We start from the raw sequence: 24,459 nt of genomic DNA, 5'->3' as shown, positions 1-24,459 counted from the left end.
TTAAATCAAATAATTGATTTTGAAATAATTGTCCAACTTTTGCTAAATCTTCATATTTTTCACGTCCTACATAAAGGCAAATGCTAATAATTATATGTAAAATAATTAAAATAATTTAAAATAATTATTATTTATCAAACATTAACAAAAGATATAATAATTACCAATATTGATGATCAGGTTTTAAAACTTCTTTTCCTTCATTTAATAAGCAAAATGTTATCATTACATGATTTTGCTTTCTTCCAACATTACGACTATCACCATCAAGTTTAATATAAAGAATATTTTCTGGAATTATTACAGGATTTTCTCCTGCTTTTCAAATAGGTATTAATGCTTTAAGTAAAGTTAAAAGAGAACGAAAAGCTCCATTTCCTACTTCATGATCATCTACTAAAATATCACCAGTATATTCATTAACATCATCATCAATACTAGATTGGTTATTAATTTCCTTATCTATATTAAAATTCCCTATGTGAATTTGAATATTTATAAGTTCATTAATCTTATTTCAATGATTAGCAACTAAATATTCACGAAAAAGAATTGGCACAACTGCTGCCAAATGTCGATATCCATTATGCCCCAAAAATGCTTCATCACATACACGTATAAGTAATCAGCAATTTGCTTTCAGATAGTGTGAATTTGAATTTTCAAATTTAATATAAGTTTGATTTTCTTTGTAATCAAATTCTATATAATGCATATACATAATTAGTTGTCCAAATGAATTTGTTAATTTATGTTTGATAATTAGTTCATCAACTGCTTTCTGAACATCATTCAAAACTATTGATTTGTTTATTTTGCTGTGATTGTAAAGTAATATCTTCAAGTGGTTTTTTTCGTTCATTAACTTTTGTTGCAGTAGTAGTAATAGGGAGAGATCCAATTTGTAAACGAAAATTATATAATGGCTCAATATCCAATCCAAATAATCGCGGTTCAGAAAGTTTAGTTGAGTGTTTCTGGCCAATTTTCTAATTAAAATAAAATTAAAATCAATTGTAGTGTTTATAAATTATTACATTTGTTAATATAAATATCAATTAGTACATACCTGTAAAAATGTATTAGCAACTGCTGTGGAAGATTTTGTATTATTAACACTCCATTCTGCACATCCTAAGAGTCCATCCAGAAACTTCTATTTCAACTATATAGTCATTAGGAATTGAATATTGGGGCGCATTATTTCTGGATTTTTGAGTAAATTTTGGTGATGGAGGATATGTTCCTAACAAAATAATATTATAATACGAATTATATAATTTTCCATTTGACTGATAATGTGCTTCTATTTTTAAACTGTTTGGATAGTCATGTACAAAAATGTGACTAGAGAAAGTATCTATTAATGAAAAAATTTTATTAGAATTTTTCTATAATGTTAAAAAAAAATATACAAGAAAGTATATTACTTTCACTTTGTTCTAATATAATTGAATTATTTCTGCTATTTTTTTGTATTTTAAAACCAAAAAGCTTTGCTAATTATCAATATTTTGTTCTTTTAAAATAACACTTACCAATTCTAAAAAAAACCAGTTCCTTTCTAAAAAAACTAATTCAAAACCAATTTGCAACTTGTTTCGTACTTGCGATTTCAAGTTTCAAACGAATGCTAAGCCTTCGATTATTGGTTTAAATACGAAAACATCATGTGCATTATACGATATCATCACTATTATGAGCAGCATGACGATCAAAATTCATAATTATCACTAAAATTTAATTAGTGAATTGAGCCAAATTGGCCCATATGGGTAAGTAATGAAGGTATTGTACTACTGTATTTTATAATTACACATTTACACAACAGGGCAGACATCCTCGTATTATCACATTTTTGCAGATCATTTTGCCAATCATTTATTAATTATCTATTCGATATTATCATATAATAAAATCACTATTATGGGTTTTTTTGCAAATTTCTGTTATACATAAAACTAAAATAATTTGAATTGATCATCTTGAGGGTCAAAATAGTCAAAATTAGCCAAAATTACATCATATAATTAGAAAAATTAAAAGTAATTTGATGATACTGCAGCAGCCAGTGATCAGAATTTAATATTTTATGGCTTGTTGAATTCGTCAAATCAAGACAAATATTTTGATTGTAAGTTCATAAATATTTACACAAAATTGATTGAGAAATAATATTTTAAAAACTTCTATTTATTATATAAATTATAACAATATGATTGCCAGTATAATTTCGGTCATAACTTTTGTGTTACCTAAAATTTTACTGTATTACTTTGGCCATTAATTCTAAAGCTATTAATCTATAACCCATAAAAGTTTCTAGTTTCACCCGAACTTCTGTGGCTTCGCCCAAAGCCTTAAAGTCTGATATCACCAAATTACTATATGATCGGCAAATGATCGGCAAGGATGTCCATCCTGTTCATTTACACACGTTATATATCATTATATATGTAACATGTCTCGTGTTTAATTCACCAGCAAGCTGGTAAGCTGGCAACCTGTTAGATTCTCAGTTATTTTAGAATTTTTTTTTTAAAAAAAAGGCAAGAGTTCCCAAATAAAAATAAAAAAAATAAAAAAAAATAAAAAAAATACTCCTTCCCATCTTACAACTCAAATACAAGCCAAAATCCAGGTCTGGGAAAACATCCCTAAGAAAAAAAGAAAAAGGAACATTAATAATGTTCCCAATGGCAAAAAAAATGAAAATCCCTGCCTCCTAACTTACTCAAGCCAAAATCCAGGCATCCCCTAAAGTAAGAAAGAGGAAAGAACGTTAATGACGTTCTCAATGACAAAACAACAAAAGTTCAACTAATTTTTATATATAGCCTAAGCCAAAATCTAGGTTCAGGTTGGCATTCCCTAAAGAAAAAAAGAAAAGGAACGTTAGTAATGTTCCAATGAAACTGAAATAACCCCACTCTAACTTACCTTTTATAATCCAAAACTGAAAAACAAGTCCAAGAGGACGCTTCTTAAAAGAAAAGAAGAAAAAGGAACATTAATAACGTTCTCAAAGACAACTAAAATACCCTTTCCAACTTATCTTTATAGCCCAAGCCAAGATCCAGGTCCAGAAAGGGTGTTTCCTAAAAAAAAGAAACAAAAGGAACGTTAATGATGTTCCCAAAGACAAAAAAACATTAAAATACCCTCCCCAACTTACCTTTATAGTCCAAGCTGAAATCTAGGTTCAGGAAAGGTGTTTCCTAAAGAAAAGAAGCAAAAGGAACGTTAATGACGTTTCCAAAACAAAAGAAAAAAGAAATTTACACTTACCTTTCAAAATCCAAGCCGTCCAAGTCATTCCAAAGTCCAAGTCGGTCCTTAAAGAAAAAAAGGTAAATTATTTTTTTAAATTAGACCAGACAGAACTATTGTAAGCTAGGAAGTGCTCATTGATCAGATTTATGTGATGTGGTCATATTAATATTAAAGATTGATCTATAGACCATTTGCAAACTATATAAACCTTTGATTAATAAAACTCTTTTATCTGTTTGAACAGAAATAAGATGGAAAATTTGCCTTTGCAATCCCAAATATATCAACGATCAAAATCCTCAAATGAAATAGATCAATTGAGTGCTTGTAAACAAAAACTAATCGGCCGAAATGGTCAAGATATTTTGTCCACGAGTATATCCAAAATCACTTCATCTCTTGCGTTAATATAATTTTATATATCATATGAATAGAAATAAAAGCGTAGTAATAGATAGCCGAAAAGTAGCATTAGATAGTATGGAAACTCATTATCCTTTTAAGTTAACTTTTTACATTCATTTACAAGAAAAATAATTTCGCTTTGAACTTTTATGCTTTATTGATGCTCATTTCTGCAATTACACTTTTTTTCTCTACAAATCTAATATTCCCTAATTATAATATTTTATATAAAAAAAAGTATAAGCTCACAAAATGAAAATTACATACATTGTTTATTTTCTAAATTTTAAAATTTTAAATCCAATTTGTTACATCCATTATCTAAATCTTCCTTATATCCCATAAATTTTATATCTATATTATTACCATAATCATATGAATTAGGACTTTTTCCGCCACTGTCAGAATCCGCCAATAAACTCCTGGTATAGCGTTCTATTTTTTTCTCTATGATTTGATCAAGATTTTCTAGTATATACATCAGGGATTTATCCTTGAAGTCGCTATTCTTTACATGCGGAAGTATCCATCTATCATATAATTTCTCATGTTTCCCGGAGATGACGATGTTATATCCTTGTTTTATTGCAAAATTAATATAAAGTTTGCACAAGTAACAGCATCTCTTTGACACTGCTATAAACACCCTCTTTTTAATGTCATTATCGATAATTAAGGAGGCCAAAATGTGCATTTCTGCATGTAAGTATATACATTTTTCAACGTTATCGTTGTTAAGTTGTAGTTGTTTTGTGGCATTGTCAGTATATACTTTACAGATTCTTTCCATTACTTTAGGCTTTTTTGAACACTTAGCCATGAAACAATTATATTTGTCTTCGTCTTTACCAATAAACCTTTTGATAATATTTTTCCATGAATATATGGGCTGTTCATCTATGATAACAGGCCTTCCTTTATTCACTTTAATGTTAGAGAATAGTGGTTTATATTGTATATTCATTGCACAAGCTATGATACCTTTAATAGACCCATAATAAGATCCCACTTTCTTAATATGGCCTAAAAATTTTGGGGAGATGTTAGAATTAACTTTAGCTTTAATTTGCTTATAATGCTCGTAACAAACTCGGGATATGTAGAAAGGAATTGCTGAATCACCGAGATTTGCTGAAATATAATCTTTTAAAGATTTAACGTGTTCATTATCGCCATTTTTAATATCATTCTTAAGTTTATCCCATCTAAACTCAAATTTAGTATTGCAGTATGTCATCACAGCCCAGATAAAAGCCTTTTCAGTATCTGCTGATTTCATGGGAGCATTTTTCGATATAACTTTCAGATAATTCGTAATATCATCAATATACTTCACATCTTTGTTGAGCCAATCAAAGTTCTTAGAAAGGTAAATTTCACTGTTATCTTTTAAAATGTTCAACCACACTGCAATTACTTCTTTGTCCCTTGCAAGTATTGTTGCTAAATAACAGGAAAATCTATCATGAATTTTCAAGTCAGCGACTTCATCTCTTGCTTCACCGACAACAAAGTTGATACAATGGGCAATACATTCTTTACTATACAACTCCTTCTCACGATCTTTTTCTTCCTCACACTTTTTCTCATGCTTTTTCTTACGCTCATTTAGCTCATTCAATTTCTCTGGAGACATTTTAGCTGCTTGACTGTAACTGTACGGTAGGCAGTTAGGGATGGTAAAGTCCTAGGTCCTGGACTTAAAGACCTGGTCCTAGGACCTGGTCTGCAGATCTTTAGGTCCAAATTTTGGACCAGAAGCGGACCAGGTCCTAAAAAGTCCTAGCCAATAAGGTTATAAGAGATCTATATGTTTAAATTATATATGTATAATTTGCTGTAAATTTGATTTTAAGTAATTATAAATTATAAAAAAGTGCACTGCAATATTGCAATACAATTTTTATATTATTAAAATCATATAAAAAATGAGTTACAATATTGCGATTCACATTTTTATATTAAAATCAATATAAAAAAGTGAATCGCGATACCGCAACTCACTTTTTTTATATAAAATCAATATAAAAAAGTGAATCGCGATACCGCAACTCACTTTTTTTGTATAAAATCAATATAAAAAAGTGAATCGCGACACCGCAACTCACTTTTTTTATATAAAATCAATATAAAAAAGTGAATCCCGATACCGCAACTCACTTTTTTTATATAAAATCAATATAAAAAAGTGAATCCCGATATCGCAACTCACTTTTTTTATATTTAATTATTACTAAAATTCATAAAATCTATAAATAACTTAGTCAGGACCAGGTCCTGGGACCAGGTCCAGGACTGGTCCTAACAGGACCTGGTCCGCAGGTCCGTTCAATAGGACTTATAGGTCCCAGGACCAGGACCGGACCAGGACCGACCTAACCATCCCTAGGTAGGCTTGCCATACTTCAATACAGCTATTTATAGAAGTATTCTACAGATCAAACAAGCGACGGTCTTAATCAACAAGAGAGGGTCTTAATCAACAAGAGACGGTCTTAATCAACAAGCGACGGTGATAAAATTCTGATTTCTGACCCATATCATATATCAAAAATACATAGCTATGACATAATTTTTTTACTAAGTAAACACATCTGTTCTCAGCTAGCTTGTTTTCTATGCCCTGATCCAGTGTTTTTATATTTATGAATAATGAAAAAGAAACTGATAAATTTGTATTATAAATGATAGTATTTTTTTTACCATCAAGCAAAGTTTAAATGATATTGTAGTTGTTCCATTTTGTAATCTATTTAAAAATAATTTTACATTATCAAATACATCTCATTTATAATATTATAACATATCTGACTATGCCCACAGATAATATCACTATCATTATTTAATTTAGCATTACATGTGTTACAAACATTTGGTTTTGGCGAATGTCCTATATGATATCCAATTGATAGATTTTTAATATCTATTTGCTAATCTAATGTAGCAAGGTAATAAGTTTTTTCTTTTTCCTTTCGTATCAAGTGCATGACTATAATTGAGATTTTGGTAAGTTTGTAAAAGTATTGTAACAAGAATAAATTTGTTTTATTTGTTAAGCTTTAATGAAGTATAAGAATAATGCTAATGTGTTTTAATATATATGTTTCTTTAAATTCATCTAAAATGTGAAAATATTTACAAAACTTTAATTTTTTTATTTAATATTTTTGAATTGAAAAAATTTAAAATACTTATATACTTGTTTAATAGAATTATGTTGATTTATATTTAAAATGAATATATATTATTTAATATTTGTATTTTATCATTTAAAAATCTATTTAAAGGAAGTTATTTGATATTCTTATGTAAGTACTATTGCTTCTATTAAAAATAGATTTTTTAAAGTATTCTTTCTTAATATTCAAAAACTTAATGTTACTCTTAATAGTAAAATAATCTATAAAATACCAATTATACTACTTATCAAAATGAAATTATTATATATGTTTGGCTTTTTGAATTTACTTTAAATAATAAAAACTTCACAATGGCAATTTGTTATTTTATTTACAATAAAATAAGTTGTAAATCTGAATATATTATTAGAATTATGAAAAAATTAAAGACAAATACTTAATTTTAAGTTCCTTATAGAAAATTTTTACATATTAATTAATAATAATTAATAATAATTATTTATAAACTACAGTATTTCTTTACAAAATAAATAAAGAAAGAACTGTAATGTATTTATAAATAATTACATAATTAATATATAGTATAAGTAAATATATTAGTATATTTAAATGTGTAATTAATTCAGCTAGATTTATACAATTTATTGTTTAAAAATGTGCAAAATATTTACATAAAAATATTCAAAATACTGAATAATAAAATTACATTATTAAATAAAATAATAATATGTTAAAATTAAACTAGTAATTCTAGTAAGATTTTGTGCATTTATTGTAATTTTTTTATATATAAACTACACATTAAATATTTACTGATGAATTTATATAGAACACCAATTTCTATAGAATTGTAATTACAGGTAAAACTTTTTAGTTTTTATGTAATTTTTTATTAATCATTTATATATATTAATTTATATCTTTTTTTATTTAACTTCAGACTGGCACTTTTTCATATATATATTAAAAAAGATTTATTGTTCAAAAAATAATTATTACCAAGAAAATAATGAATGATAATACAATTCATCAAAGTATTAAAAAGTTTATGGAAGTGATTATAAGTCTATTAAAGAATAAAATAGAATCTTATTGGTTAATTATATGTGTGAACAGACATACCTTGCATTACAATGTATTTAACTGTTAATATCCTCTTTTACGCTTCGAACAATTAAATTTTCTTTTTATAGGAAGAACAGCCATATAAATTACTGGATTTTTTTTTCTGATTTTATATTTATTTGATATAAATTGACCAAATATATTGTGTACTGAAATTATGCAGTTTCTATCGATTTTGAAAAAAATATTTTTTCAGATTTTTGCATTACAGCCTTTGGTATCATCAACTTGAAAATGAAATTTTGTTTGATGATTTGAAGCCAGTAAGCCAGTATAAACCACTTTATAAAAGCTAATTTATATATTATCTTATTTTCATTTCCTATCTTCAACTCATGTTCAAAGTAATATTAAACTTGGCCTGAGTATATTTTTATTGAATCATTTTTTTGCACGAACTTTGCAAGAATTAGTGTTCTGCATGAATTGATTCATGACACGGTGTGATCCTGATTGTTCCTGAATAATAAAAACGTATTTTGCGAATAACTTTTAATCTAACAGTCCGATTTTGACAATCATTTTTTATTATGATCAGGGCAAAGATATCTATCGATTAAAAAAAGATCATCGAAATTGGATCACTAGATCCAGAGATAATAATTTTTAAAAATCAAATTGAGTCTGAATTGAGTCTGAATCGAATCGAATTTCAGAGGAGAAATTTGATTCATGCGGAACACTAGCAAGAATAAACAAATTTTTTAAATAGTAGGATGTATTTGTTGATCTGAATATCTTTACTCTAATTTGAATGTGCCTGAACTGATTTACTTAAGGCCAGACAACAACTAGTTTATTATTATTCTTCATAGATTTGGCTATAGTAACAAATTCTAAGTTATAAGCATTATTATAGTAATCTACCAGAAGTTTATCTCTTAAACTATTTTGCAGCCAAATTTGCCTGCAATTTTATTTTTTAATTAAAGATACTTTTAAATATCTCCAATATTTTTGTAATAAATTCAGGATCCCGAACAATATATATATATATAGGTCAGATGAAAAATTCAAAATTTACTAAGGTCAATAAGCAAATATTTTTCATGTCTGCTAAGCAAACTTTTATTTAACTCATAAATTTTTTACATTGCTAAGCAACTTATTTTATGGCATATCACATATATATATTTATATATAATTTTTTTTATATAATATGTATATAAAAAAACTAAAAAAACAAAAATTTTTGAAATAATGTATGAATAAAGTTATTATTATTTTTTTGTAATATTACAACTTATAAATGTTTCTTATTAATATTTTTATATATCTGTTCTGTGACTTCAGAGCGTAATTTAGGCACTTTAGTCAAAGGAAACATTCAAAACCTTCTTAAGTAAAGTTATTTAGCAGATTCAAATCTACTCATATATAAATTTTTATCATAATTGAATAGATATTTATGGATTTATTCATATTTTTTGTAATGCCACCAATACGCGAAATTTTTATTTTTAAATTTATCAAAAAAAAAATTTTTTTAAAATTTTCTAAGTAAAAATAAAATAACTTTTATTGATTATTACAAAAATTATAGTGTAAAAACAGTAAAACACCTATTTTTCCCTTCCCATTCACCTGTTGCTCTCATTTTAAATATATATTTTTTAACTGTTATACAGACGTGTATATGATTTATATTTTAATATTACGTGGACACATATTTGTTTTATTAAAAACATGTTATACAATCATGTCTAAAAATGTTTCCTATATTACGTATAACAGAATGATCTTACTATATACCACCCTCAGATGCAGATCATTTTGATCGGCAGTTTAAATTTCCTTTTATGTTATATTTTTTGAATACTATTTTTAAATATTAAACAATATATATTTATACATAATGTAAATAATACGTAAAATACAAAATTTTAAGATTTTTCAATAAAATGTTTGCTTTATCTGAAAATTTATATCAAATACCATCTCATTTAATTTTAAATGATAACCAAAAAAAGAACTTCGATCATTAACAGCAAATGCATTTGTACATGTAGAATGGAAAAATAAATCTCAAGAAGATGCATATCAATTTTTAAAAATTCATAATTTGTTACTAGAAAATTTGAAGCAGGATAGTAAGTGGAAAACATGATATAGTGATAAAAAAAAAGGACTTTATATACTTCAATGTTCTTGTGGAAGTAATATAAAATTAAAATCTTCTTTAACAAGAAAAAATCGTCAGATATATACTTTTATTGGCTGTTTAGCATTTGCTAAAATTAAAAAGGATAAAGATAATAATTATGTGGCATTAGATGGTTATTTAGAACATTTAGATGCATGTATTAATTCAAAACCATAGCAATCACCACTACTTTATATTAATGAAACAGTTAAAATTATAGCAATTAATATACTAAAAGTTCAAATTCATCCAGCAGCTATTTTAGAAGATAATATGAAGTTTATAGAATTAAATTTAGAAGGAAATGTTTTAATAGATAATGAAAGGTTTTTATTAACTAGTCAAGATATTATCAACTTTAGGAATTCAATAACAAAGGATGTTTTGGATATAGATATTAGGAATAGTGTTGAGAAAAATATTCATCAAATTTTTGAAGTTAATGATGATGAAGTAATTAAAGCTTCTACTATTTATTATAAACCTAAACAATCTAATAATGAAAGATTAATGTTAGTTTTAGTAACTTCAGAACAAAAAAATTAGCTTGGAGATAGGGCTCTGATCGGTTTCAGTAATTACTGAACCGAACCGATCGGTTTTGGTATCAGAACAGTTTCGGTATTCTGATTTACCAAACCGAACTTTTTGGTAAATTTACCGATTGGTTTTGATAACTTCGGTTTCAGTATCAGTTTTGCAATTTACCAAACCGATTTGCTAAACTGATATTTTCGGTATCAGTTTTAGTAAATTTTACTGATTACTTTGGTAAATTTTACTGATCATTTCAGTAAATTTTACTGATTATTTTGGTAAATTTACTGAACTGATTTGCTAAACGTTTTGTGACATTGATAAAAAATGTTGTGAAACATTTTTTTTAACAATTTAATAAAAATGTTGCGAAATGTTTTTATTAGTTAATTTATTTAAAAAAAAACGTTTTGCAACATTTTTTTTTGATAATTTAATAAAAACGTTGCAAAATGTTTTTATTTGTTAATTTATTTTAAAAAAAACGTTTTGCAATGTTTTTTTCATAACTTAATAGAAAACGTTGTGAAACATTTTTTATTAGTTAATTAATTAAAAAAAACGGTGTAAACGGTCAAATATCAAGCATGAAAAGATGATAAAATTCAATCACCAAATATAATTGCCAAATATTAAGAACGAACAAATTAATTATGAATTGGTGTAGATGGATAAATGATTAGCCAAAAAGGATAAACATTTAAGAAGAAAAATGATCTACATGATGTAATATTTATTGAATAATTAACGAGGAACCAATAGATTGAGTAGGGAGTCGATCAATTGCAGCTTAGCAACCAGTTTATTGAGTTCAACAATAAGAACAATTAGAAAGAATAATTATAAGCCACAAAAGGTAAATCATATAAAATGGAGGGATGGCGGATTAAAGGAACACGCACAATGAAATACATAAAAACAATATTATAAAACATATTATAAAAGATAATATAAAAGATAATATGAAAAGATGATATAGAAGATAAAAGATAATATAAAAGATGATACGAAAAGATATAAGCCACAAAAGATGGAATATAACATATTAAAAATAAAAATATATTGAAAGATAGTGTATTAAAAAGATGGAACATAAAAGATAACATATTAAAATAGAAGATACATGCATATTAAAAATAGCATATTAAAAGATAGCGTATTTAAAATATAGATAGCATATTAAAAAGATAGTACAAAGATAATATGTAGAGCTCCGAACGGGTCAGGTCGGGTCGGGTTACCTGGTTAACCTGAACCGAAATTTTTTTTCAGTTCAGATTGGGTCAGGTAAACCGTTCTGACCCGACCTGACCTATTTGACCCGAAAGTATTCAGGTCATTTCGGGTAACTTGGGTTACCCGAAGTTTTATTATTAAATATTGTAAAAAAACGTTTTGTAACATTTTTTACTTTTTGTTTTTATATATAAAACACCGAAACTATTTGTTTCAGCGTTTTCCTTTTAATTTTACATGTAAAAATGCTGAAACTGATAGTTTTGGCGTTTTTTTTTTCAATTTTACATGTAAAAATGCCAGAATCATTAGTTCTGGCATTTTTCTTTTTGATTTTACATGTAAAAATGCCGAAACTGATAGTTTCAGCATTTTTTTCAATTTTACATGTAAAAACGTCGGAATCGTTAGTTCTGGCGGGTTTCTTTTTGATTTTACATATAAAAACGCCGAAACTGATAGTTTCAGCATTTTTTTTCAATTGTACATGTAAAAATGTCGGAATCATTAGTTCTGGCATTTTTCCTTTTGATTTTACATGTAAAAACGCCAGAATCATTAGTTCTGGTGGTTTTCTTTTGATTTTACATGTAAAAACACCGAAACTGATAATTTTAGCGTTTATTTTTTGATTTTACATGTAAAAGTACCGAAATAATTAGTTCCAGCATTTTTCCTTTTTGATTTTACATGTAAAAATGCCAAAACTGATAGTTTCGGCGTTTATTTTTCAATTTTACATGTAAAAGCGCCAGAATCATTAGTTCTGGCATTTTTCCTTTTTGATTTTACATGTAAAAACGCTGGAATCATTAGTTTCAGCATTTTTCCTTTTTGATTTTACATGTAAAAATGCCAGAATCATTAGTTCTGGCATTTTTCTTTTTGATTTTACATGTAAAAACGCCGAAACTGATAGTTTCAGCGGTTTTTTTTAATTTTACATGTAAAAATGCCGGAATCATTAGTTCTGGCATTTTTCCTTTTAATTTTACATGTAAAAATGCTGAAACTGATAGTTTTAGCGTTTTTTTTCGATTTTACATGTAAAAACACCAGAATCATTATAAGTTTCAGCATTATTTAATTTATTTGACCCAAATATATGTCGGATCAATAGGTCATGTCAGGTATCGACCAGCACTGACCCGACTCGTGTCAGGTCATGAATTTGATGACCTGACCTGAATATTTCAGGTTAACCCATCGGGTCACCTGATCTGTCGGGTCAGGTTTCGGAGCTCTAATAATATGTAAAAAGAACATAAAAGATAGTATATAGATAGCACATATTAGAATAGAAAGTATTATAAAATTTGTTTAAATAGAGAGCAGAATTCAAAGCGAATTCCACAGTTAGTTAGTTAGTTTAGAATAACTCAATAAAAATATAAGTTTCATTTAATTATTTGATAATGAAGTTTAATATTAATTAAAGGTAATAGGTTCACCCTAAACTTTAATTAATGTTTGCTTAATTAATTTTAATTGAATAAAATGAAAATTTTAAGATGAATTAAATATACACTTTTGAAAAGTAATAATTCGTAGTGAGAGTTATCGAAGTTTGAAATTAAAGGTAAAAGTAGATAAAATTTGGGGAAAATTTAGAGAAGTTAAATTTAATTTTATGTCGCTCAATGCTTTATATTACTAACGCTATTTATGCATTTATAAGAACAAAATGATGTATATTGTTTATTATATATTGTCATATGTTGTTTGTTGATTTTGTTGTTCGTTAATTATGTTATTGATTATTTGCTTGTTCGTCTGTTTAATTGTTCATTCGTTCGTTTATTCGTTCGTTCGACTATGAGAATGCTATTCGACGTGGCAACTCTGTAAATTGATAACAGAGGGAATAGGGGGATCTCAACGTTTCGCAACATTTTTTTTTGATAATTTAATAAAAATGTTGCGAACCGTTTTTATTTGTTAATTTATTTTAAAAAAAATGTTTTGCAACGTTTTTTTTGATAATTTAATAAAAACGTTGTGAAACGTTTTTATTTGTCAATTTATTTAAAAAAAACATTTCACAACGTTTTTTTTCAATAATTTAATAAAAAATGTTGCAAAACGTTTTTTATTAGTTAATTAATTAAAAAAAAACATTTTGCAACATTTTTTTTTAATAATTTAATAAAAATGTTGCGAAACATTTTTATTTGTTAATTTATTTAAAAAAAATGTTTCACAACGTTTTTTTCAATAACTTAATAGAAAACGTTGCGAAACATTTTTTATTAGTTAATTAATTAAAAAAAACGTTTTGCAACGTTTTTTTGATAATTTAATAAAAACGTTGCGAAACATTTTTATTTGTTAATTTGATTAAAAAAAAAACATTTTGCAACATTTTTTTCAATAACTTAATAGAAAACGTTTCGCAACATTTTTTTCAATAACTTAATAGAAAACGTTGCAAAATGTTTTTTATTAGTTAATTAATTTAAAAAAAAAACATTTCGCAACATTTTTTTAATGATTTAATAAAAACATTGCGAAACATTTTTATTTGTTAATTTATTTAAAAAAAAACGTTTTGCAACATTTTTTTCAATAACTTAATAGAAAACGTTGCGAAACGTTTTTTATTAATTAATTAATTAAAAAAAAATGTTTCACACCGTTTTTTTTGATAATTTAATAAAAACGTTGCGAAACATTTTTATTTGTTAATTTAATTAAAAAAAACATTTCACAACGTTTTTTTTCAATAACTTAATAGAAAACGTTGCGAAATGTTTTTTATTAGTTAATTTAATTAAAAAAAACGTTTTTGCACGTTTTTTTAATAAAAAATGTTGCGAAAATGTTAAAAACTGAACTGATAATGAATTGGTAAATCAGTTCGGTTTTCGGTAATTATTGGTCAGTTTGGTTTCAGTTTTGGTAAAAACTGTACCGAACCGAACCGATCGGAACCCTATTTGGAGATATGGTCATAATGGCATTATACACTTTAATGGAACTTTTGGATTTTCTAATAAAAAAGTTTTATTATTTGTACTTTTAGTAGTAAATCAAGATAATAAAAGAATTCTGATAGGATATTTGTTATTTTCTACAGCTAGTGGAATCAGTAGTTCTTATAATCATGCAATTTTAAAAGAATTATTAAAGCAATATAAAGACAAAATATCTATTGAAAATAATCATGACTTTCTTCCAAAAGTAAGTATTATTTGCTGTATTTTTTTGTTGTTTATTTGTGATATTAATTAAATTTATATTAATTAGGTAGCTATAACTAATACTGATCATAAAGAAACTGAAGATTAGCATTACTGGAAGTTTGGCCACATATTCTGATATTCACTTTTTATTATATGAATTTCATATTATTCAATGCTGGGAAAATAAAATGAAACAAGTTTTAGGTAGTCATGGTAGTTATGTGGTTATGATATTGTTTCTTATTGAAAAGACATGAAAGAATATTTAAATAATAATATTAAAAGGTATATACTATATACTTTTATTTCGACATTGTATTTAAGCAATTAAGAATTAAGAAAATTCAACTTTATAATTTCTAATTATATTATAATTTAATTAATTGCTCTTAAAATTAAAATTGCACAAAATCATAATGAAATAATTAATATTCTTTCTTATATGAAGCAGTACTTGTTGGTATGAATATATTTTTTAAAATTAATTTTTTTTTTTATATATATAATAATGATTTATTTATTTATTTAATAGAACACTTTACAACAATACTATAATAATGCAAATTCTAAAATTATATCTATTATTAATGGTGCTTTGGAATTTATTAAGTATTTTAAAGAACATTGAATTGGTAATATAGAACTTGGCTGGATATATTATGCATATGCGCTAATCTATACCCTAACCCTAAATTTTTGAGATAACCCCAAATTCTATAAACCAATCATAATGATAGTCAAATCACCTGACATTATGGTAACACTAATGATGCAAAAATTTTTTACATATTTTGTTTCGATTTTTCTCTTATAGCAGTAAAGAAATATGATATTAAGACTCGTACTGAATTTTAATTACCATAGTACTTATCACATTTTTGTAGATCTGTTATACAATTTTTTATATCATGTTAATTTTTTTTAACGTATCAAAAAACTGTTACTTTCTAAATGTCAAATTCTAATTAGGACCCCGGATATCTCCAAAACAGGTCATAAGTCACACTTTCGGCAGATTGGCCCATTTTTCAGGGCTCAAAAAATCGTTTTTTGTAAATATCTCGGCATCCAGTGGTCCAATTTTGATGAACTTTTTTTTAAATTGTAGAGCTAAATGAGGGCTACAAAATAAAAAAAAGTTCATTAAAATTGAATTACTGGATGCTGAGATATTTACAAAAAACGATTTTTTGAGTTTCAGCAAAAAGGGGTGTTTTTGGCCAAAAGTCCATTATGACCTTTATATTAGATATCCGGGGTCCTTTCTAATTAGCAAAGATCTTATGAAGAAGAAAATTACCCTATTTCACCTGAAATAATATACTATGGTGACCGAAAATTTGTTTATGTTATTCGTTCAAGGTATCTATCCTGACCCATACTGAATTATACTGAAGCACCTAATTATTTTTCTATACCTGATAATTATACTATTAAAACTACCTGAGGTCGGGCTAATAACAGCTGTACTATTCAATGTTCTATTTATTATATAGAAGAAAAACCTCATTACTTAATTTGTTTTGAAGATAATTTACAATATCAAGTTTTTTCAGCTCAATCACCATTTGATACTTCTGTTGAACTATACAAAGTAAGTTATTATATGTTTATTATTTAGAAAATTTTAAAAAAAATCATAAAAGAAGGTATTCTAATATATATATGCTTTATTAGATTATAACACTGGATAGAAGAACTGCTGTTTCTGGAGTTCATCTTTTTGGACTTCAATTAAAATGCATTAATAAAAATCGCAAAGGTAGATCACGTGAATTGAAACTTCATAAAGAATCAAGCAAAACTACATAAATTAAACGTGCAAAAGGTCTTGCAAAAAAAGAACAGGTGCACTTTGAAAATACAATTAATGATTTTTACAATCCCAAAGATCATATAGTTTTAAAGGCTATAAATTTTACTGTAGAAAATAAAGAATACCATGTAACATTTGGTAATGAGAATTATGTTAAAAAAAAACAAAAATTGCAATCAATTGCATATGTACAAGACATAGAGAATATACCTCGTGATGCATATCATCATCTTGCAGCTGTAGAATCAATATTACCACAAGAATATGCTATTTCTCAAACCCGTCAAGAGATTAATGCATATATAGAAGAATTAATACCCATTGATTTCATTGATTTAAATTCTACTATTGTGCAAGAAGGACCTTCAGAAGAACCTGATATAACTGATCCATTAATTATTGAACAAGTTATTAATGCAGCTGAAAAAAGTGCTTATCGAAGTGTTAAAAAAATTCTTGAATATATAATACCATCATATATTGAAAAGGAATATTAGATCCTGCAATACCAACTATTCATCTTCGAATATCTGGTGATGGGCAAAACGTAGGATGAAAAGTGAAGCATGTGATGATTACCGTAACACTATTGGATGATTCAATAAACATTTGTAAGCCCAATTACCATTATACAATTATTTTATTTCCAGAAAGTGAAAATTATCCAACTCTAAAAGTTGCAGCAAATGCTTTTACTCAGGAATTGCAAGAACTGAGTAATGTAGGAATAGTTATCAATAATACTCTTTGGAATTTTGAGTTTTTTTTAGCTCAGATTGGAAATTTCTCGCTACTTGTTTAGGTTTTAATGCTGCAAATTCCAATAATTTTTGCGAAATAACAAAAAATTAACGTGGAAATGGGCAAAATGACTGGATAATTAGTAAATCAATGAGTAGTTTAAATAAAAATCTAACAGCATACCCTGGTCATAAATTACCTCCACTTTTCAATATGATTTCACTTAAAAATCATGTTCCAGATAAACTTCATATAATGTTATGTATTACTGACCATTTATGGGAGTTAGTTTTACAAGAAATCAAAAATAAGAGATTATTTAATGACATAACTCGGAATATTATAATTAAGGAGATGGAAAATTTAAAAATCAGGTTTGAGTTTTGGAATATTCATGGTACTAATAATTAGAATTACACTTTCTTAATGGGTGATGATAAGCTTTGTGTTCTTCAAAACTTAATTTGACAAAACTTTTTGATCCAGAACGAACTGCATTAATTAAAAGTTTGTGGGATGGATTTGCTGAATTATATGATCTTTTAGGAGAAAAAAAAACAGATCCACAATATTTTCGTTTAAAAGCAAAAGTATGGTGTGAATTATTTTTGAAAAAAACGGTAATAGATTTCAAAACTAATACTATTTTAGAACAAGGACTTTATCAATCATCAGATATAACCCCTTATATACATGTTTTAGTATCACATGTTTGGGAATTTATGCTTATCCATAAAAGGTGGGGATTAAACACCTTTTCGTGTAGTGCTGTTGAAAAAAAGAATCACGATCATGTCTGTTATTTTTTTAAGAAAACTCTCAAGAATGGCGGAAAATTTCAAAATAAAACATTAGCAATTTGTGAAATTTTGGAATATGAAAACTGACTTTTATTTTATACTCAAAATAACATCTCTCTTTCCTATCCAAAACCTCAATATATTCACATTTTATAATTTCTTTTAATACATTTTATATACATTAAAAAAATTGTCTTTAATTAGAAGAAAAAATTCTAAACATATGTATATAATTTTTTTTCTATTACAATAAAATTTTAGATTTGTCTCACCCAAAAATGTATGTACTGTATATAAATCCTGCTTCACAATAATTCTCTTTTGCATCTTTTTCACCTTTAATTTTCCATTCAATAATAACTTCTCCAGGATTATATCTAGATTTGCGTCTATGAGTGGCTATACTTTCAGTAGCACAATGAGTTGCAATAGCCAGTGGATTATTTTTCAAATGCTCAGGTGGATCATTAAATAAAATAACATAAGTTTGTTGTTCTTCATCATAAAATTTTTGACCCCACAATGGATTATTCAAGATTTCACTTAATATTTGATATCCAGCAGATTCTCAAAAAATACACTTGTAGACATTTCTATTGCTATGATGATGGATATACCCTTTGAAAATATCAAAAAACTGATGTTTAGTACATGCAAGCGACACTAATTGATGACTTCCCTTTTTAAATCCATGTGGAAGTTTGCGGTGAATTAAATAAACCAGAATACTTTTGAATTTTTCATTATTTGTTTCTGGTAATTTATCCAAATCACTATGTGAAATATTATATCTTTTCACAATACTCAGATGCTGTAAAAGTCCACCTTATTTCTTATATCTTTTTTGACAAGTAGGACAGATAAATTCTGATGCAGAAGTAGTAAAAGACGTTGTAAGTGTTGACATATTAGTAATTGAATCTGAAAAAATATATAATATTTTAATAAAAATAAAAAATAGTTTTGCAAAAACTAATTTTATTTACAACTAATAACATGTAACATTTGAAATTGCGAGATGCCAATTGCCTTCTACTGGTCTTTCACTACTCAAACTCATCGGGTTTAGACTGCGCTCATTGGTTAGATGCGTTTTTTAATATGTTGTTTTTTTTTAAAGGTGCGTTCGCTAAATTTGATCATGAGAATTTTTTTTTTACTAATTGTAACTGTATAACATTGATCAAAATTACTATATAAAATTAGGCCCAATTTTGATAGTTAGCCGATATAGGTAGATTAATTGCTGCAAATATTTTAAATATAACTGTTGATTCTATTTTAATTACTAATAATCATCTTGAAGCTTTTAATAATCAGTTAAAAACTCATCAGTTAGATAGATTTCAGTTAAAAATGGAGTGAACTTACTGAAACTGGATATTTTAAGTATATTACTTATCAAATGTATTACGCCAAATCTTTTATTATGTATAGATCTTAAAAAAAGATTAGATATAATGTTAGATACAAGATTTACCCATTACACTTCCAAATCAAGAAAATCTGATCAAAATTTATGAGTATTTAAACAAATAGCTTATTTTATACCAGACAAATTACGTAATAAAAAAGCTCAAATTATTATAAAAGAAAAAAAAATAATTAATGTTGAATATTCAAAAGATTCATTATCATTATAGATTAAATCAAGTGGATCAAATCAGATTGAACAGCAAATTTACATAATATTTTTATTACCTAGTATTTATTGTCAATATTTTGATTTTTTATCTAGGGGTGGTGCTTGCAAATATATTTGTACTGCTACAATATGGATTAATTGGCTTAGATCACAGCCTTTTCAAAATATATATTATCTTAATTTACAGCATAACCAAATACAGTCATAGCAAATTTTAATATAACGAATTTCACAATATAACGAATCTTTAGTGTGATATGCATTTAGTCATATGAAAAAAAATTGTTACACCAAATTTTACTAATAAAATGCATTATAATATTGAACGAAGAAAAATTTATGATTTCACATATGTAAATGACCTTTTTTATAACGAATTTCTTTTAAACCGATTTTTTTTTAGTATGGTGCCAGAAGTCTATACTCGACAATCACGTGATTCTGTTTCAATTTTCTGAGCCGATTCTATATCATGTGATCCAGAATTCAGCCAATAAAAAACCAGAATTTCTTGTGTAAAATACTAATAAAATGCGGTTTTTGAAAATTTTTTTATTACAAACAAGATAAAATATAAGAAAAAGTAGATTTCAGTAGTAAATTGCAACTACCATTTCATAAAAGTTATATATTGATAAAAAAATTTTTTTTTTAAAAAAATTACATTTGATTCATATTATGATAATTCAGGCTGGCATTATCACAATGCATGGAATCGGCCCAAATTATCGTAAGTTCTGGCCAACATATTTTGTTTCAAATTTGGGCTGATCATACGAAAATCATGCAATTTCAAATGCTTATAACTTTTTACATAAATCTTCTTTTAAAAATGTGACCGGTAATTTGATAGAGCTTACTTCAAAGAATAAAATTACCAGTTTATTTTTTTTAAATTGTATTTTTTTTAAGGAGTTGAAAGATTTTTAAGTGTTACATTTTTATTGTCGAGTATAGACTTCCGGCACCATATAACAAAGATTTTTGCAAGATAATTTTTAATATAATAAATAATTTGATGTTGTTTTCATGAAATTTTTCTCAAATAAGCAATTTTACCATTTTAGTTCATTTATCAAAAGATGGATGATTTATGCTTTAAAATTTCTTTGCCTCTGTGATCTGACATTTTACAAATGTATTTGATTTTTCTATATTTTACCGCATTATACCAAATTTTTCCGCTATACTGAATAATTCGTTATAGCATTAGCAAATTTTTTTATAACGAAGAGCTAATCAGCCTGGATGCCTACTTCATTATATCAAGGGCTAACTGTACTATTGATTACACTTTCATCACAAAAAGAAGCCCTTGGACTTTTAAATAAAGATAAAGATCAAATAAAAGAATTACTATTATTTGAACAAGAATTACAAGATGTACATAAAGATGATAATAATACATTAGAAGGTGAATTAGTTTTAATTATTATTTATTATAATTTATAAATTTATTAATCATAAAGCTCTAAATGGTCTGGATTGGTCTGAGTTGAGGAGTAACTCAGGACCAGACCAAAAAATTGCTTTATTTCGGTCCAATCTGAATTATGTTAAAAAGATAATCCAGGACTAGACCGGACCAGATCAGTTATTTAATTCAGTCCAGTTTGGTCCTATAATAAAAAATCTGAAATTCTGATTGGCTGTTATAATATCACGTGACCAAATTTAAAATTTTTACCAAATTATAACTGTATTCTAATTCCATAATTCTGGCTTTGTAGCGATCTACCTGATATATGTAGTTTCGATTTAAGCTTATATTCGCTTTATGTAATGTATATACTATATAAGGAATTAAAATGAAACTACACATATCAGGAAAATCACTATAAAGCCAGAATTATAGAATTAGAATATAGTTATAATTTTGGCAAATTTTTGGTCTGGTCCAATCCCAACCTGTTCAATTCAGTCTGTGTTAGATTTATAATCCTGGATCAGACTGGACTAGACCAAATATTTTGGTCTGGATTGAAGCATTAACCCAGACTGGACCAATCCTAATTTTCGGTCTGAATTACTAGATTAGACCTGGACCAGTTAGAGCTTTAATTAATCATTTATTTCATTAATTAAAAGTATCAATTTATAGATAATATAACTTCTAATAACAGAGACAAAATAACTACTTCTATTGAAACTACACATTTATCAACTGAAACTACTTCTCTTACTCCTCTTAATTTAAATACAAAACATTCAATATCTATTTAGAAGCAAGAATATATTACTTCAATATCAAATCTTCTTACTGATTTGAATGACTTAACTATAGTTGAAAAAAACATGAATAGACTTATATATAATAAACCAACTGAGGTTGATTCTGATACAGAGAATATAGCTGAAGAAATAACTATATTATTAAACCAACTAAGCAATTGCGAAAAGTTAATTAAATTAAAGAATATTGCTTTTAATGTTTAAAAAAAAAAATGGAACTAGAAATAAAAGGAAAATAGAAAATACCAGTGGTTTATGTTCAATTTCACCTTCTAAAAAACAACAGCGTAAAGATTCTAACAAAACATTTTAATAATAGTTGTATATACTAAGCCTTCATCAAAATCTTGTATTGTTTTTGTTAATAAAAAGTGCAGTTTTTTTAAAAAATTGTAATATGAAACTTTCTGAGTTTAATAAAAATTATTATTATTATTATTTTTTTTTGAGTGAATTTATTTACTGCACCCTGCGTTACAATGCATCCTTCCTTTTTTGTAAATTGTTTATATTGATCTTTAGTTTATACTAAAGATGTTAGCCGTAATTCAAAAAAGTGTCGTAATACAAAATTTTTATATGCCGTAATTAATTAAGGCTATAAAAATCTTATAGCCGTAATTCAAAATTTTTTAAAAAATAATTAAGGCTAACATCTTTAGTTTATACACCACACCCCCTTAAAATGGCAAATTATAAACATAAAATATATATAAATTTGTAATGCAGGGTGCGGTAAATACATTATTTCTTTTTTTTTTAGAGTTTTTTTTTTTATCAATGTTTTTTTTCAGTATAATTGTTTATATTGTTCAATATCTAAAAATAGTATTCAGAAAGTATAACATAAAAGGAAATTCAGATTGCCAATCAAAATGATCTGCATTTGAAAGTAGTGTGGTAAGATCATTCTGTATAACAATTAACTTAATCTTTGTATTAAAAATAGTAAATTTTTTTTATACAAACATATTTATAATTTTGTTTACATATTTTATTAGATTTTTTTAATATGAAAAATATAAAATATATATTATATTATATATATATTAAAAAATCTATCCTGCTACGTAAATATATATCTCGACTATTAATAATTTAATACTCTTCGTATAAGGGAAATTACACATATCACGTAATATTTATTTTATTATAAACCTTACCCCCCCTTGTTAGATTTCATAACCAATCAAATTATAATATTTATAAATCATATGATTTAAATAAGTGTAACGTAAAATTTTAACTACTCCCTCCCTCCCTATAATAATTACGTAATATGTGTAAACTCCCTAATTATATCTGACTATTTTAAAATTATGTTATCAAATAAGCAATAATAAATTTCACATAGGAAAAATTTTTATTGGTTAAGCAAACTCAAAACCTACATTTATATATATTGTTTGGAGTCCTATTATAATTATTTAAGCATAATGTAATTATTTATGTATTTATATATTTTTAAAAAGGGTATTGCTAAATTTCATTGCAAATAATTTTTATTGTATTAGTATTATTAAATATTAATAGGTAGAATTTCATATTATTTTAATTTTATCTAATAAAATTCTATTCAATTCTGGTAAAATAATAACAGTGGTGATATTTAGCGATATGATGTAATGTATTTATATTTATTAATAATCTAAAATTTATTTTATACTAATTTTTACCAAATTAAGTAATAGTTTAGCCTTATTAGGTAATATTTCTATTGATTAATACATGATTTATTAAATTAAATTTACCTGATTAGCTTAAATTGTAATTATGTGAAAAATTGATTCTGAATTTTACTATTTTATATGGACTTACTATACAAAAAATACTTTAATTTAAAAAGCTAATAATATTAAAATTAAAGAAAATTAAATCTAATAGTAAAATGCAGCTGATTTTATAATATATAGGATGCTTGGCAAATTTTTATGCTAAGAATTTCCAGTTTGTTGAATTGTTAGCAAATTGAAAAAATAATGAATATATGATTTAGCTAATATCACATAATACTATATTTTGGATTTAAAGTATAATTGATTAGCTGATTGATTACTAACAATCTGATAAAACTTGTTCACATTTTTTACAAAAACTTCAAGTTTTTCATATGGGCCGATTTGATGCATCATACCAATAGTAACCAATTCCCATTTACTATGAAATTATCACATGTAATGCGTC

General features: G+C 25.8%; 5 protein-coding genes across 5 annotated transcripts; 3 read left to right on the top strand and 2 right to left on the bottom strand.

Moving 5' to 3' along the window:
* Positions 1-3,964: 3,964 nt before the first annotated feature.
* OCT59_011157 (uncharacterized protein) lies at positions 3,965-5,314 on the bottom strand (the record flags this gene model as incomplete). The annotated part of the gene is made up of 1 exon (XM_025310184.1): positions 3,965-5,314. One exon carries the CDS (start codon positions 5,312-5,314, stop codon positions 3,965-3,967), a length of 1,350 nt encoding a protein of 449 aa, XP_025185042.1.
* Positions 5,315-10,359: 5,045 nt separating this feature from the next.
* Positions 10,360-10,632, top strand: OCT59_011156 (uncharacterized protein; the record flags this gene model as incomplete). Its single annotated transcript, XM_066136328.1, has 1 exon — positions 10,360-10,632. The coding sequence occupies one exon, from the start codon at positions 10,360-10,362 to the stop codon at positions 10,630-10,632; it is 273 nt and encodes a 90-aa protein (XP_066000959.1).
* Positions 10,633-16,366: 5,734 nt separating this feature from the next.
* Positions 16,367-17,354, top strand: OCT59_011155 (uncharacterized protein; the record flags this gene model as incomplete). Its single annotated transcript, XM_066136327.1, has 4 exons — positions 16,367-16,403; positions 16,538-16,635; positions 16,719-16,803; positions 16,870-17,354. 4 exons carry the CDS (start codon positions 16,367-16,369, stop codon positions 17,352-17,354), a joined length of 705 nt encoding a protein of 234 aa, XP_066000958.1.
* Positions 17,355-17,811: 457 nt separating this feature from the next.
* On the top strand, positions 17,812-18,485 carry OCT59_011154 (uncharacterized protein; the record flags this gene model as incomplete). The annotated part of the gene is made up of 2 exons (XM_025324644.2): positions 17,812-17,995; positions 18,085-18,485. 2 exons carry the CDS (start codon positions 17,812-17,814, stop codon positions 18,483-18,485), a joined length of 585 nt encoding a protein of 194 aa, XP_025185041.2.
* A 181-nt stretch (positions 18,486-18,666) lies between these two features.
* OCT59_011153 (uncharacterized protein) lies at positions 18,667-19,305 on the bottom strand (the record flags this gene model as incomplete). The annotated part of the gene is made up of 3 exons (XM_025331608.2): positions 18,667-18,940; positions 19,016-19,171; positions 19,289-19,305. 3 exons carry the CDS (start codon positions 19,303-19,305, stop codon positions 18,667-18,669), a joined length of 447 nt encoding a protein of 148 aa, XP_025185040.2.
* Positions 19,306-24,459: the final 5,154 nt, after the last annotated feature.

This window comes from Rhizophagus irregularis, chromosome 19 (genome assembly GCF_026210795.1).
Source record: "Rhizophagus irregularis chromosome 19, complete sequence".
Lineage (NCBI taxonomy): Eukaryota > Fungi > Glomeromycota > Glomeromycetes > Glomerales > Glomeraceae > Rhizophagus > Rhizophagus irregularis.
Note: the sequence above shows the minus strand (reverse complement) of the source record. Positions and strands in the feature narration are given on the sequence as shown.